This window comes from Panicum virgatum, chromosome 8K (assembly GCF_016808335.1).
Source record: "Panicum virgatum strain AP13 chromosome 8K, P.virgatum_v5, whole genome shotgun sequence".
NCBI lineage: Eukaryota > Viridiplantae > Streptophyta > Magnoliopsida > Poales > Poaceae > Panicum > Panicum virgatum.
The window spans coordinates 40,348,958-40,363,801 of record NC_053143.1 but is presented as its reverse complement, the minus strand read 5'-3'; the positions used below and the strand labels follow the sequence as shown (position 1 = coordinate 40,363,801).

At 49.4% G+C, this 14,844-nt stretch overlaps 2 protein-coding genes across 3 annotated transcripts; both read left to right on the top strand.

The window, feature by feature from the left end:
- The first annotated feature begins 1,308 nt into the window (after positions 1 to 1,308).
- LOC120644658 lies at positions 1,309 to 9,199 on the top strand. Of its 2 annotated transcripts, XM_039921339.1 has the most exons (8): positions 1,309 to 1,550; positions 1,722 to 1,843; positions 2,489 to 2,600; positions 2,713 to 2,762; positions 3,252 to 3,342; positions 3,439 to 3,500; positions 3,574 to 3,772; positions 8,519 to 9,199. In XM_039921339.1, the coding sequence occupies exons 1-8, from the start codon at positions 1,490 to 1,492 to the stop codon at positions 8,626 to 8,628; spliced, it is 807 nt and encodes a 268-aa protein (XP_039777273.1). In that variant the 5' UTR covers positions 1,309 to 1,489; the 3' UTR covers positions 8,629 to 9,199. The 2 variants fall into 2 exon arrangements, with proteins under 2 accessions (XP_039777273.1, XP_039777274.1); XM_039921340.1 differs by lacking the exons at positions 2,713 to 2,762; positions 3,252 to 3,342 and having other exon boundaries at positions 1,340 to 1,550.
- Positions 9,200 to 11,975: 2,776 nt separating this feature from the next.
- On the top strand, positions 11,976 to 12,588 carry LOC120644657 (50S ribosomal protein 6, chloroplastic-like). Its single transcript, XM_039921338.1, has one exon. The coding sequence runs from the start codon at positions 12,050 to 12,052 to the stop codon at positions 12,410 to 12,412; it is 363 nt and encodes a 120-aa protein (XP_039777272.1). The 5' UTR covers positions 11,976 to 12,049; the 3' UTR covers positions 12,413 to 12,588.
- Positions 12,589 to 14,844: the final 2,256 nt, after the last annotated feature.

Here is a 14,844-nt window from a genome sequence, read left to right as displayed (position 1 = left end):
TGACTTCCTTTCCTTTCTTGCTGGGACTCCTATAAAATTCTTGCAGCCGCTTAATTTGCTTCTCAACTTCTTCCCTACTTTGCTGTCTTCTCCTGCTCGGGTTCTCCTCTGTCATTACTTCAACACAGTCATCTTTAGACATTTTCTCTTACATATCTACAAGCTCATCCTCAAAATCACTGACATTCCTCTCTCTATCTGAATCATTACCAGAACCATTTTCCACTGGAGCATCCTCAACAAAAATATCAGCAACCCCTAGTTCAACAATGCTGTCTGACATAAATTGACAAGCCCTGTCATCAACCAAAACACACAGGCCATTATGCAGTTCCATTCCAGGAAACAACCAATGCAGCAGAACTCCTTCAGAGACATTCAAGTGGTCGCGCAAGTGCCCTACTACCTCTGGTAAAGATACCTTGTCCCTATCAATATAGGACAATGCTTCTCTGCCTCTAATATACTCCCTCTTATTCCCATGGTTGACAAAATGACCTCCAAAATGGAACCTCACTGCCAGCATATCTAGAAGATCCATGACTCCAACCGAATAGTCACTACCTACATGCAATTAACAACAACGACATGCTCAGTATCACACACCACTAATCAAGACCGACTCAAGATTTTAATATTGCCAACTCAAGGTTAAAATACACCTCCACCCAAGCCTCCCATTAAACATCTACAACAAATATCCTCGGATCTAGCGAAAAGGTGCCTACATTAGTGGATCCACTACGTAGATCCAAAATAGGAGCATTTCTTATTCCTAATCCGTCGCTGGGAACATGCATCGAGGACTCACCGTTTCAATCGCCGCCGGTTACTTTCCCCACCGATGGCGACGCCTTTACCCACCACCCACGTCCCTGCAGATCCACCCGTCGAGGATTCGTGCACGCCGCCGTCGAGAGACGCACCACCCGACGGGATGTCGCTGGGGGATGATGCGGCTCGCTAGGGTTCCTAGGGTTTGGGAAAGAAAGGGGAATGGGGAATCGGATAGGCAGTGGACGGCGGCGGGGGGTGTTGGTGCGGTGGCACCTGACATGTGGGCCTGTGCCACGTAATAAAGGCCGCGTGGCGTCGATGTGGCGCCAGATGGGATGAAACAACCTTCAAACCCGGCCAGGGAGGTAAGTTACCCAGTATCAAGACTCGAAGGACCCAGTTCGGACGGTTTTTGAGTCCAGAGAGGAAACTCGGACTCGGCCATAAGTCCAGGGGGGTAAATAGAGCTTTTTCCTAAAAAAAAAATGAAGCTTTTCCATCAGGCCATCCGAAAAAAGCCCTCTCGACGGCACTGGGCCGAAGCCCACTGGTTCGTCGCCTCCCCGTCTTGCCCGCCGCGCCTCGCACGGCCGCCGCCGCCGCAGCCGCATCGGGATCTCCCTCCGGCCAACTCCCGCCACAGCCGCCGCCGCTCCCTTCCTCCCCTCCTTCCCTCCAACCCCGCGCGGAGGCCGCTTCTGTCCTCGCGAAGATGCTGGGGTTCTCGACCGGCCAGCTGCTGGTCATCCTCGGGGCCTGCCCCGTCATGATGAGTAAGCGATCCGCCCTCCCGCCACCGCATCCCGATCTCCCTCCGGCCAGCCGGCGGCGACTGGCGCTGAAGGGGGCACCGATGAGGAGATGGTTCATTTTGGGGGGCGGATTGGCGAGTTTCGGGAACTGATGATGTTCCGGTCTGATCCGATTCCTTCGCTCTTGTTCAGAGCCCAGCGACATGGTGAAGATCGCGAGGACGGCCGGGAGGATGACCGGGAGGGCGGTCGGGCGGCTCATCGTGGCGCGCCGGCAGCTGGACGAGATCCTGGGGCAGTCTGCAGCCACCCAGGTATCTTTTCACTGCACCCCCTTTTGAAGCGCTTAATGCGAAGGCTGTGAATTCGTGTTGAGGTTGAGGAGATGGTGAATTTCACCGAGGTTTAACTGACCTTCTGGTATACATGTTCCTTTGCCACTCTGGGAAGCTACTGAATTTTAAGCTGAAAATTGGAAATTGATGCTTTTGTATCCATTTCTGTAAGTTTGCTGAGTGACTGGCAAGTGGCAATGGAAGATACCGGTAGGTGAAATACTTTTGTTTTGTCCGAGAAAGGACAGATCACTCAATCAGCCACATAGTTGAAAGCTCTTTCATATCCAGCTTGTTTAACAGTTGATTCCATTTTTTTTTCAATGATGTAATGAGGTTCTTGGTGTATAGAAGAATAGAAGGTTATCCAGGATGGGCTCCCTTCATGAGCATAGCATTCTGGTTTCTTGAAACAACTTGGTTGATGCATCTTTGCCATACCCTAATAGAATTAGGCATCATGCTCGTTGGCCAGTGCCACAAAACAGGTGACAAACCTGTATAGAACAATACAATGATTTATGGATGTTTTACATGCTTATACTTCGTGATGTTCAATATACGTGTAAAGCCCATGTGATAGGATTTGTCGTTATGCGTCATTAATATCTCTCTTTTATTCAGGTTCATAAGGAGCTTAAAGATGCGATGACCCAGCTGGACTCAATTCGTTATGAAGTTCAGAACCTGTCTAGATTAACTCCTGGTCACTTCAACATGAGACTGCATAACACTGGTAATTATAACCTTGCTTTCCAATAAGGTCGCATTTTCTGTGGTTACTATCTCCTAGTGCATTATTTAACTTCAAAAACATCGGCTAAGTAAATATTTACACATTGGAGCAGGCATGGCTGAAGCAGGGAAATCTGATGCCTCTGATGTTTCTGTAACTAAGGTATCATGGTTCTGTAAATTGTGTTGTCTGGTTTGGATTTGAATAGATTGAAAGCGGTTTGAGCTGCCTAGAAGTTCATTAATTGTTCTCATTTCAAAATAGTGTGCTATACTGTTTTAGCAGACAAGAGATAGCAGCCTGCCGTGTCTACTAATGGATAGTCTGTACCATTGCTTCAGTACAAATTTAGGTTGATATGATCCCATTTTTTGCGTATTATAGCCCTGTTCCATTTTGTTCCCAGGCTTAGGGCATGCACATCATGAAGAAATAATTGAAAGAATACATTATTTTGGTTTAATTATGAGTTTGCTTAATGTTTACAGTAAATAGAGGCATAGAGCTTAGCATACCATGGCCACTACATACTGAAAACTTTTCTTGCAATGCTTCCACTATGGTATTTAGAACATTGATTCATTCTGCTTAATATTTCTGTTTTCTTCTGTGTTAGAAATGTACTTAACATAATTTATAATGATTATGCAGCCAGAAGAATTTCGTCATGAAATTCGAAGTATAATTCGTGAAGAAATTGAAAGCTTTTGTAGAACACGACCTGATTCCACTCAGAACTTCGGTAGATATAATGTCTCTTTCTTTAATTAAATATCAGTTTATTTCTTTCTGACCGTTTGCCAGTATTTGACTAATTGGATCTTCACAAATATTTCAGCAAGCAGAACTGATGCTAGAAAAGTTGATGTGGCTGATGACCATATGTCACTTAAATCCAAGGTGTGATTATATCATCTCTTCATTTTCTATGCAAGTGCTGGTTTACTAATTCACCGCTTGTTTGCTCGTGTAGGACATGAAAATGGCTGATACAGGATTGACAAATCTACACAGCCAAGCAATGACGTATGCAAGGCTATCTGAAGCCCCAGGACTTAAGGCGTACCCTTCCTTGAGTGGGAACTATCAAGAACAACTCAAGGAAAACAATGGGTTGCTACATGTACTGCCAATATCAGCTGAAAGTGCTGGATTACTTCCTAACCGCTCAGGTATATAGCCAATCATGCATGTCTTAGATCTTAACTCTGAAGTAACTCTGAAGACTATTATGTGCTTCTAGTGGATATATAGTGAAAAATATTGTTCATAACTTCTAAGTTCTAATCTTTTCCTTTTGGTAATGCTACTCACTGTATGTGTTAGTTTCTTTCAATAAATGATAAACTAGCTTGGTGCATTAAAAATTTCATTAACCCTACTTGGTGGAATGTCTTGTTTTTCTTTTCCAGTTATCTTTCATATATGTTTCTATTAATATTTCTGCCAATGTATAATAAATCTAGTCTGTCAAAATTGTATGTAAGACCCGAACAGAAGTGTCGGTACCCCAGGACTGGGGTACCCCCTCTTGCTGTGTCTAGGCAAGAGCCTTGTAGTTATCCTTAACTACGTCTAGCAGCCGGACCCCTGCGGTCCGGAGCCTTGCTCACCCGACAGCGGTCCCGGACCCATCCCCTGGTTGGGAAGGGTCCGGGAGCACCACGTGTTCCGGGAAAAGCTGGCGCTCAGCCCGAACGGCCGGAAGCTCCGGACCTCCCGAAGAGGTCCGGATCCCCAGGGAACCCCGGACCCCTCATGGGGTCCGGGACCCCCTGTATAGTAACCGGACCCCTCTCCAAGGGAAGGAATCAACACCCCGCCTCGGGGTGGTTCGGGGCCGCCACATGTCAGCAGGCCCAGACACGTATATAAGGCCGCTTGGTCTCCATATTAAGGCTCACCTACCACTGCATTCATTGCGATAGGAAGACGTCCGCATTGATGTAGCAGAAGCCGAGGCGATTCTTTGACCAGGGGGCACTATTGATCGCGTATTACCAAGATAGTGGAGCTGCTGGCGCCGCCCACGCCGCGCCTGCCAGTCTGCCATAACAGATGGATATGACGGCTCGGCTTCACTCATTATGACGCCTACATAATAGCCTCCATAGGTCACGCCGCAAGTTACGTTCCCCCAACGGGCACCTTGCTGACACGACAAGAGAAGACCTCCCTTCGTCAGAGGGTGTGCAGGGCATGGAAGCATATCGGAGGAAAGATTCGCAACCACTGTAGCTGTTTAATTACTCTGCGCAGTACGCTGCACAGTCGCGTTGGGCCCACCTGTCGGGGCATCAACGCCCTATGTATCCGCACCCCTTGGTCTATAAAAGGGGGGCGTCCGCTAGAAGGAGGCCGGGGCTGGGGAAAAAGCGAAGACCCGGCTGAGGATAGGTTCATACACAACCAAGATCAAAACCTCTCCCAGTGGATGTAGGGTATTACGCTCAGTCGGCCCGAACCACTCTAGATCGTGTGTTCTTGTGCACCTGACTCAGAGCTAGATTAGCCCAATCGCCTAGTACCTTCTCGAGTACTCCCTCTCAGGGAATAGGCGGGTGCGTTCCGCCACCCGGCTGTGGGTACCCTAGAAATCCCACGATATTTGGCGCCCACCGTGGGGCGGTCAGGCGCGGGCTGGATCTTCAGGCTTCTGGGGGCTGTGTTCATCCTCTGCAAACGGCGAACGAGAAGATGAATGAAGGCAGGGCGTCACCCACGCCACATGCCGTGGCACTGGGGCGCCAACGCCCGCAGTACGGCGGTGCACGGCAGCGGCGTTTGTTGTGCGTCGCCACTGCGACACCTCAGAGCCGGCGCGGCAACGCACAGCGGAGGCGCCGCTGGGCGCTGCCGCCCCTACGTCGGCTCAAGGTTTTCTCTCAAGCAACGGCCACGCTTCCTCTGCGGCGGCATGACGTCGGCTCAAGGATTCCTCTCAACATGGAGCCTGGAGCCGACGGCCATCCCGGAGGAAGTTGGCCGAGTCGTCGTGTCGTCTCCGGCGCCACCCGGGGTGCTTGGTGCTGCTACAGACAGGACCCCGCCGCTAGGCGCGGGGGCCTCTGGCGCGAGCACCAAGGACAAGCCGGCGAACGACCGCCCTTCTCCACGCTCCGTGCTCGTCCATACGAGCACACATTCTCCCGCTGCGCCAGGGCGGAAAGCCAGCTCCTGCCGCAGCGAGTGGCAGGCGGCTGGCTCCCGGTGGCGGACGGCGGCGGCAGGGGGCCTCTTCCATTCAAAGCCAAAGAATTTGTCTCATGCTACCTAAGCATATGACAGCTCTTAGGCAAGGAGTGGCCCCCCGGGCTCCCGAGGTGATGCTAGATGATGCAGTTCAGGCACATCTAGAGCGCCTTCGCCTCCGACGACTATGAAGAATTCAGGAGTGGCCGTGCCACTTCCAACCGGAGAAGAACACGTTGTATAGCATGCAGCCGTAGGTTGCTCCTAAGAAAAAGAAAATTCCTCCTTTGTAATAGCGTGGCGCCTACGTGTGAGTCCAGAGCGGTCAAGGTCCGACCTTGTAAACCCGACCTCTGGCCCTATCACACAAACAGGCAAGAAACGGTCCGAAGCGGTGGAGGTCCGACCTCGTAATCCCGACCTCTGATGTATACCATGACAACCACAATAATAAAGGAGATTTTCTTTCTCAGTTTTATCTAGGCTCCACCTTGATTACATTTATTCGCCTTGGATTAACTATTCTTTCCTTTAAAACGGAATCCTCCTTTTTGTTACTAACAATCCGAGTTAAGTTGCTGCCTTGTGGCCAGGTGGAGACACCCCTTCTAGCTGGAAGACAGTTCGGACCCCTAAGGACCTGCTCTGGAGAAGTGGTACTCGTATCCTGGGGTAGAGAAGCTCCGCGTAGCTTATCCTGGTAATGTACCCTAAGTTTACGTACTTCACTACCCCGTTACAAGTACTCTAGTATCCGAGGCTGCTGTCTTTAGAGGTCCCGAGCTCCCTTCTAGTATAAGGCTTGGTTTCTTGCACCTTACTATGAGGTCCGGTGACATATTTCATCGGATCGTCAGCAGCGCCTCAAGTCCACTCCGGTGGCCCGCTCCGGCGGAGACCGCTCGCCACGGTCGCCTCAAGTCCACTCCGGTGGCCCGCTCCGGTGGAGACCGCTCGCCACGGTCGCCAAGAGCCTGGTCTGGGAAGTGGTGCTTGCTCCCTAAGCGATCCGAGGTCTGTGTAGCCGCTTAGCTTGGTTCCGCACCCTAAGCCTACACCTTCGTCGCCCTGTGGAGAGCGCTCTAGAGCCTGAACCTGGCAACCGGTGTACCGGCCTCAGGGGTCCGGAGCACCCGCTCTTTGCATGAGCACACCGACGCAATCAAGTTTGTGTGGAAACACATCTCGTTAGTGGCCCCACCCGCGGGTTCGTGCCTCTCCCGAGGTGGGCCCGGGGGCCACTGTCGGTATCCCAGGACTGGGGTACCCCCTCTTGCTGTGTCTAGGCAAGAGCCTTGTAGTTATTCTTAACTACGTCTAGCAGCCGGACCCCTACGGTCCGGAGCCTTGCTCACCCGACAGCGGTCCCGGACCCATCCCCTGGTTGGGAAGGGTCCGGGAGCACCACGTGTTCCGGGAAAAGCTGGCGCTCAGCCCGAACGGCCGGAAACTCCGGACCTCCCGAAGAGGTCCGGATCCCCAGGGAACCCCGGACCCCTCATGGGGTCCGGGACCCCCTGTATAGTAACCGGACCCCTCTCCAAGGGAAGGAATCGACACCCCGCCTCGGAGTGGTCCGGGGCCGCCACGTGTCAGCAGGCCCAAACACGTATATAAGGCCGCTTGGTCTCCATATTAAGGCTCACCTACCACTGCATTCATTGCGACAGGAGGACGTCCGCATTGATGTAGCAGAAGCCGAGGCGATTCTTTGACCAGGGGGCACTATTGATCGCGTATCACCAAGATAGTGGAGCTGCTGGCGCCGCCCACGCCGCGCCTGCCAGTCTGCCATAACAGATGGATACGACGGCTCGGCTTCACCCATTATGACGCCTACATAATAGCCTCCACAGGTCACGCCGCAAGCTACGTTCCCCCAACGGGCACCTTGCTGACACGATAAGAGAAGACCTCCCTTCGTCAGAGGGTGTACAAGGCATGGAAGCATATCGGAGGAAAGATTCGCAACCACTGTAGCTGTTTAATTACTCTGCGCAGTACGCTGCACAGTCGCGTTGGGCCCACCGGTCGGGGCATCAACGCCCTATGTATCCGCACCCCTTGGTCTATAAAAGGGGGGCGTCCGCTAGAAGAAGGCCGGGGCTGGGGAAAAAAGCGAAGACCCGGCTGAGGATAGGTTCATACACAACCAAGATCAAAACCTCTCCCAGTGGATGTAGGGTATTACGCTCAGGCGGCCCGAACCACTCTAGATCGTGTGTTCTTGTGCATCTGACTCAGAGCTAGATTAGCCCAATCGCCTAGTACCTTCCCGAGTACTCCCTCTCAGGGAATAGGCGGGTGCGTTCCGCCACCCGGCTGTGGGTACCCTAGAAATCCCACGATATTTGTGGTGCCGACTGTGGGGAGGTCAGGCGCGGGCTGGATCTTCAGGCTTCTGGTCGCCTAGTACCTTCCCGAGTACTCCCTCTCAGGGAATAGGCGGGTGTGTTCCGCCACCCGGCTGTGGGTACCCTAGAAATCCCACGATAAGAAGTATGTATATCAGTGATAATCTTCAGTAGGTTGATTGTTGTTTTACAATACCAAAAGTGCAAAATGAATATATAACTAAAGTTCTGCAGAAATACACCGGGACTTTCCTAATTGCCCTTTAATTTTTGTATCGCATCACATTATCTTATTGAAATTATTAAGACACTGCAAATACTTCATATCAGTACATACTCAATTCCATCTCACTTTTTTTTTAATCTCCGCAGGTGGATCAACAGGCTCAGATCTAGTGCTTGAAGCTGTGCTTGAAGCAGAGGTTTCTGAGAATGCCAAATTTTTCATCTCGCAGCCCCATGATCAATTGCCCAAGGAGTGATGCTGAATTGCTGACGATGTGCTCGAATAGGAAGTTGCAAACAGCAGCAAACTTTCCGACACTCATGTACTCTGTAAACCTTAGTTGAGATGGTGGAAAATTGAGTTGTTGACCAGTATAGGTGGTTCAATACTCTAATGTTAGATCAAACCAGAAGGCCCTGCTTCAGAAACTAGGCAACCGTGAACCCTTCTTATTCAGCTTGAACGCTGTCTTGGATGGTTACTTAAGTTTTCTGGCATTCGACAGGACTGGTTCAAATCAGTATAGTTGCCGTGCTGAAGTTGATAGATTGGAATGCTTCGGCTTCAGTTGCAGCTCTTTTCTGCTGTCATTGTAGATATAGCTGCTTAGTGTTTTGCTGTAGCAATTCTTCTTTGTTTGATTGTTTTAGCAATTGCTTAATAGTTGATCTGGCGACATATGACTGAGGATTTTATACTGGGTTATCTGATGTTATGTATCAGAAATTAGAAATTTATTAGTCCTCTTTAAAAATAATTTACACTATTTGGGGGCTAATTATTCTGTGCCATAATACTAGCAATACCTTACTTGGTTGCTTGTTGCCTCTGTCATTATTGTGTATGTGAACAGAAGTTGCCACTGCAATAGTGGTTGAGTAGTTGTATTTCGATAATAGAACTGAATTGTCTGATACCATTATATTTCAGATGAACAAAATTTGGTTACACTGGTAAATACATCATCTTGTGCCTTGTGTTTCACTGTATTTTGTTCCTTATTGCCACACATGCACTTCAAGATTCTTTTTTCTTACGGTGTGATCGCACAATGCTTGTGGCTAGCAATAAGGCTGCATTTATTGCTTAGGGTTGCTTAAGGTTTACTTCTCATGCAAATTGACATTGTGGCTACCCTAATCTGCCACTAAAGATTAGCTAATATCTCATTGATATCTTAGGCCTGCTTGATAATTCGAGTCTAGCCTACGCTGCCCATGATACACACATGTTGATGTGCCAAGGTCAGTAGAGACGTATGAAAGGCGAAGGGCGTTGACAGTGCGAAACGCTTCCATGCACTACCTTGTGTGGCATGCACTTGATAATAGTAGAGAAAAGCATGCTTCTTGATGTTGCATTATTGTTGCATCATACAAATCAGACGCCCCGGGCGGCCGCTTGTTCAAAAGGCTTAGTTACGCCCAATGTGGGCAGCAGCACTTGTGTGGAACATAATTATCTTCGCAGAAGGCGTCCTTGCAGTTCTTAATGCCGTGGGCTGCGCAAATACCTTTGCAATAATCTTTACCACATTTTCTTGTTACTGGAGCCTTGAAGCAGGGCCGCCGCCGTATCCGGACTGGTGGTGGAGGCAGCGGGCTCCGGCTGCAGGCAGAGCCGATACCTGCACACATGCAACTAATGTTAACCCAGTGCAAATCAAACAAATTTTTAATAACAACTACTCCGCGCAATTACTTACTGATACCGTTTTACTGAACGTGATTAAATAATACGGTAACTTAGTTCAGTAATTTTCTTGTCGGTTTGGAAAATAAGTCAACACAGAGTAAATACAAAGTAGATAATGGTATGTATGTATGTATGTATGCAATTTCCAGCTTGGCAGGGCGACGAGGTGCAGGACATGATCGCCAGGACCAAGAACAGAGCAGCCGTCAAGTACACGAGCCTCCTCGCCGTACTCATCCTAACTAGTAGCGCCATGAGGAAGAGGGCCGGGACAACTCGATCTCTATTTGCTATGTGTTGCGAGGACGAGTGGATCCAGTTCTACTTGTATCTGTTTTATTTAGGGTGTACTTGTTTCTTTATAGTGTTGACATATCATTAGAGATTAGACTGGGGTTTGATATCTTCTCAAACAATCAAATAAAGATATGAGTTAGTAATTCGATATCTTTGTGTTGGGTTTGATATCTTCCTAAGCGATGCAATAAATATGTGAGCATCTACCTTCCCAAAATAAATCACTGAAGTCCTTTCGTATCCAGCTCTGGTGTTTTAATATCTTTCTACTTGCTAGCGTTAATTTACCTTCTCATACTCTGGATAAATATTCGACTTTCCAGACCAATCTCAAGTACTGAAGTACAAATGCATGGGTTTTAGAACTCACGCCATCTGTTGTTCTACGCAACCCTTCCATTGTTCATCTGTTTTTTCTTTTATGTGAGAATTATACCTTGCATTTATTTTTCAGATAATAAAATAGAGGGAGGTTTTGCAAAAAAAAAGGCATAATCATTTTTTATTCCTTGTGCCTGCAACATTAATGCTCTCTAGCATCTACGATATTTTTTTAAAAAAAATCTTGTTTTTTTGGTGTATTAATATTAATAAAGAATATCTAGCAAAAGGTTGGAAAGCCTGGAGCGACTGCACATGCAATGTCTTGATGAAGTATATTTTTTGAAATAATTGATGAGGAATATTTTTGGTCTAATAAGCTACCATTTTCATAATTTACTCAGAGAATCTTGAAGTTATTTCAAAACTTTAAAATGCATTATGTTAAAGTACTTCAAAAATGTTCTCTACAATTTTGATATAAAGTAATTGTATAAATTACTTCATCCCACTATAGGAATATTAGGTATTTTAATATGATTTTTGGAAAGCATTTTGTGACTTAAAAATATAGATAATCATTAAAAGTAGGCTATTTCAATGAATTTTAATTAATGAGTTTGAAATGCTACATACGTTTTTTCTGAAAAATGGTTTCATGTCTAACTGTTATATTAGTATAAAAAATTTATGATTTTTGGAGGTGATTTGATGGCCGTTTTAGTTAAGAAAATAGAGTAGAATCCACATATTACGGTTCGCGCGAGTTAAGTAACAGAAAGGCTCAATGGATGGAAGTGTCAAATGCAGAATGAAAGTTCACGTGTGAAATAAGGATTTTGAAAATTTTTAGTGTCAAATAGGAAAGTTAAAATTTTTCCACCTCAACGAAGGAATTCAACTTTAAAAATTGTCAAATAGTAAAATTTATCAAAATTTATCATTATTGTGCTTATGCATTGTCAACAGAAGCTGTAGATGCAATAATAGTGGTCGACTAGTTTCATTTCACTGTATGTTGATACCGGTACTGAACTGTTTGACGCCAAATTTCTGCAGGATTGCAGTTGATCATGATTCGGTAACTCTGAAAACTGTTCATGTCGATATTTGCACCGTTCATTCGGTATGACGAGAAGATGTGGTTAAGAGTTTTGATTGCTTTTTGGAAATCAGCAAGACCTTTTCTCTTGAATAGGAAAAAACAGAAAAGGCTCACTCGATGAACGGACCGTCGGATCTAAGCTCTTCGGGACGAACGGGCCAGATTTCGCTCGGCACAGCAAGCCCACAACACAAAACAAACCCAATCCAAAGCCACCTCTCGTCGTCTTATCCCAAACACAACCCAAGAAGCAGCGAGCATGTCGCCGGTCACCGCACTCCTGGCGGGCACGGCCGCGCCGCCGGCCCCGGCGCCGTCGCGGAACGCCCGCCCGTGCGTCGGCTTCCCCACGCTCCCCGGCGGCGGGCGCGCGGCGCTGGCGGTGGAGTGCTCGTCGCGGCCGCAGAAGAAGGCGACCAAGCACCACATGAAGACGCGGCCCAAGAAGACGCAGCCGTGGGACATCAAGCGCCGCCCCGCGCAGTACCCGCCGCTGCCGCCGCTCCCGCCGGACTGGACGCTCGTCGCCGCCAGCGCCACGGTCGACGCGGAGGAGGCGCCGGCCCCCGCCGCCCCCGTCCTCGAGCTGGCCGCGGCCGCCGCACCCGCCGCGGCGGACTGAGTGGGCAGCGACGCCGGCCGCGTCTCCTGCGTTGTGTTCCCTTGAACAACTCCGTTTGTATGGTTTCTTTTGAGATTATCAACAATTGCTCCGCTTGCTTGTGATTATGAATTTAGAATCCGCAGTGCTAGTCCGAATGTCCAATACATGGCTGTTGCTGCTTTCAGTTCAGTGCATTTCTTGGTGATTGCTTGGTTGCTTGCTCTGCAATGAAATTCAGCTAGTTGATTCCGGTTTAGCATGCCTTGCTGCCAATGGAGGTCTATAAAGGTTGGCGGGTCGATAGGTTGTTCATAGATTGAACATTAGAAAGCATTGCTCAGCGAAGATTTTGATGGAGAACGGATGGATTACTGGAGTGCGGTTTTCAGGAACAAGCAGTCTGACAGGACATCTCTCAGGAGTTGCCCAAGCATTGGTTTTGTCTGACTTCAGGAGCTGGCCTAGTTTGCGTGTGCAATTGCCAGACATCAGGGGAGATTCAGTGAATTCAACTTCCAGGGCTGGGCATCAACAGCCATTGAACGCGAGGATTTCATTAAAGTTTTAGGAATCAGATTTTGTAGTGTGAGATGAACATTCCTGCTCTGATAAGGACTTTCTTATGGCAGCTTATTACATACTAGGAGCTCCTTCCTGACCTGTGCCATTTTGATCAAGAGGAGGAGCATGGTTGTGTGTGTGAAGTGCAGTAGCCAGACAAGTAGCTGTGGTTTGAAGTGCTGTAGCCAGAGTGCCAGACAAGTAACTGTGGTTTGAAGTGCTGTCTGTCCTCGCGCTTACACATTCCTGCACATTCCAGATTCCGTCATAGTGAAGGAAATAGCAATGTACATGGTCTATCTAGCTGCAGCTTCTTTCTCCATTTTCACCTCCTACTTAAGTGGAAGGAAGCTGAAGGGTCCTAATCTGCCCTATTGGTGCTCTTTGCAGAACCATGATGTTCTATTGGTAGGTCTGCAGGTAGGTGACCTCAAGAAGTGGCAATGCCCATCTGCTGCAGTGCTGACAATTTTCGGTTGAGAATTGGTGTCTCAAGCTTATCACCTGAACTTTTCGCTGCTGCGCTGGACGGAAGCAGGGTTACCCAACATTTGTTTGATTACCTGAGTGGAGTGACCTGTTGAGTTATCTTGTTCGACTCCTGCACTACATCCATATATTTTTTTTGTTCACTAGAGAATGAAGTTTGCTGACGAATTGACTAGGTAGGTTACAATTGTTATGTTTTCCAGTTGAAATGGAAGATTTGTTGATGGAATGTGCTGATACAGAGAAATCTAGTCATAGAAAACTACTTGATTGCCTTCCTGAGTTTAGGGTCTGTTTGGTTAGGTGACTAGTTCTACCCAGGCTAAAGAACTAACCTAGCGTTGTGGGTCTCGAGCTTGCCCACCACAGCTGTTGGTTGGTGACCCTCTCGCTGAACGCCATGACGACTGCGGACGGCGAGATATGGGGTATGGTGTTGCACACCTGGCTAAAACACTGGATATACTGACGTAGCGTTTCGCCCTGGCGCTGTCGGACGGCGAAGAGGTCTCCTCGCATCCCTGGTCGAGTGAACGACCCAGAAAAGTTGGTGACGAACTGCTGACACAACTCGCCCCACGAGCCGCCAATCCCGGCGGGAGGTTCATCAGCCAGGACCTAGCGGTGCCCTGGAGGACCACGTGGAAGTAGTTGGCCGTGACCTAGGGACCTCCCCAGCGGCCTAGATGGCCGTGGTGTAGATCTGGAGGAACTCCTCGGGGTCGATGGTGCCATCGTACTTATCGGGGAGATCCGGCCGGAACTTAGTGGGCCAGTTGACCCGCCTCAGGTCCGCGGTAAAGGCTCGACACCCGGCCCCGTAGGGCCCGATGTCGTGGTCGAGGGCCCCGGCGCTGTCGCTACCAGGGGCACCAGAGGAGGCATGCTCCTCCTTGGCCTCTCGCCGTTGCTCGCGCGTGCTGGAGGCCGGTTGGTGCGTCCCCACTAGCCTTCAGCTTCGAGCCGAGAGTGCAGGTCGCGAGGCGTGCTGGTGCGCGAGCCGCTCGGGCCAGACTGCCTTGGCGGCCTGCGGGAACCCTCGCGTGTGGGGCCTCTGGTGACGGTGCCGGAGCCCTGAGCCCCCGGCCTGGGACACGCCCTCCGGACTCGGACTTAGGGGCATCGGGCCGTGGTGGCGCCGTGACGAACGACGCCGGTGGGCGGCCAGCCGATGCGGGAGAGGGCAAGCCCCCTGCCCTCGCCCTGGGCGGTGCGCTTGCTGCTACTCTCGCCGTCGGATCGGTCGGAGTGGCTCGCCATGGCTTCTCCGGGAGCCTTTCCGCCATGAATCAAGGTCCTACGCCCTAACAACCCCTACATGGCGCGCCAGCTGACGGTGGGTAAGTATCGCGAGCAGGGATTCGTGGGAACCCCCGTTTAGAGATCCGACCAGGGGTGTA

What these genes read in the sequence shown, in the direction of transcription:
- LOC120644658 (XM_039921339.1), top strand. Translation starts at nt 1,490, where the DNA reads ATGCTGGGGTTCTCGACCGGCCAGCTGCTGGTCATCCTCGGGGCCTGC. An exon ending in GGCCTGCCCCGTCATGATGA is followed by an intron (nt 1,551 to 1,721) that starts GTAAGCGATCCG and finishes GCTCTTGTTCAG; the next exon opens with AGCCCAGCGACATGGTGAAG. An exon ending in TGATTCCACTCAGAACTTCG is followed by an intron (nt 3,343 to 3,438) that starts GTAGATATAATG and finishes CAAATATTTCAG; the next exon opens with CAAGCAGAACTGATGCTAGA.
- LOC120644657 (XM_039921338.1), top strand. Translation starts at nt 12,050, where the DNA reads ATGTCGCCGGTCACCGCACTCCTGGCGGGCACGGCCGCGCCGCCGGCC.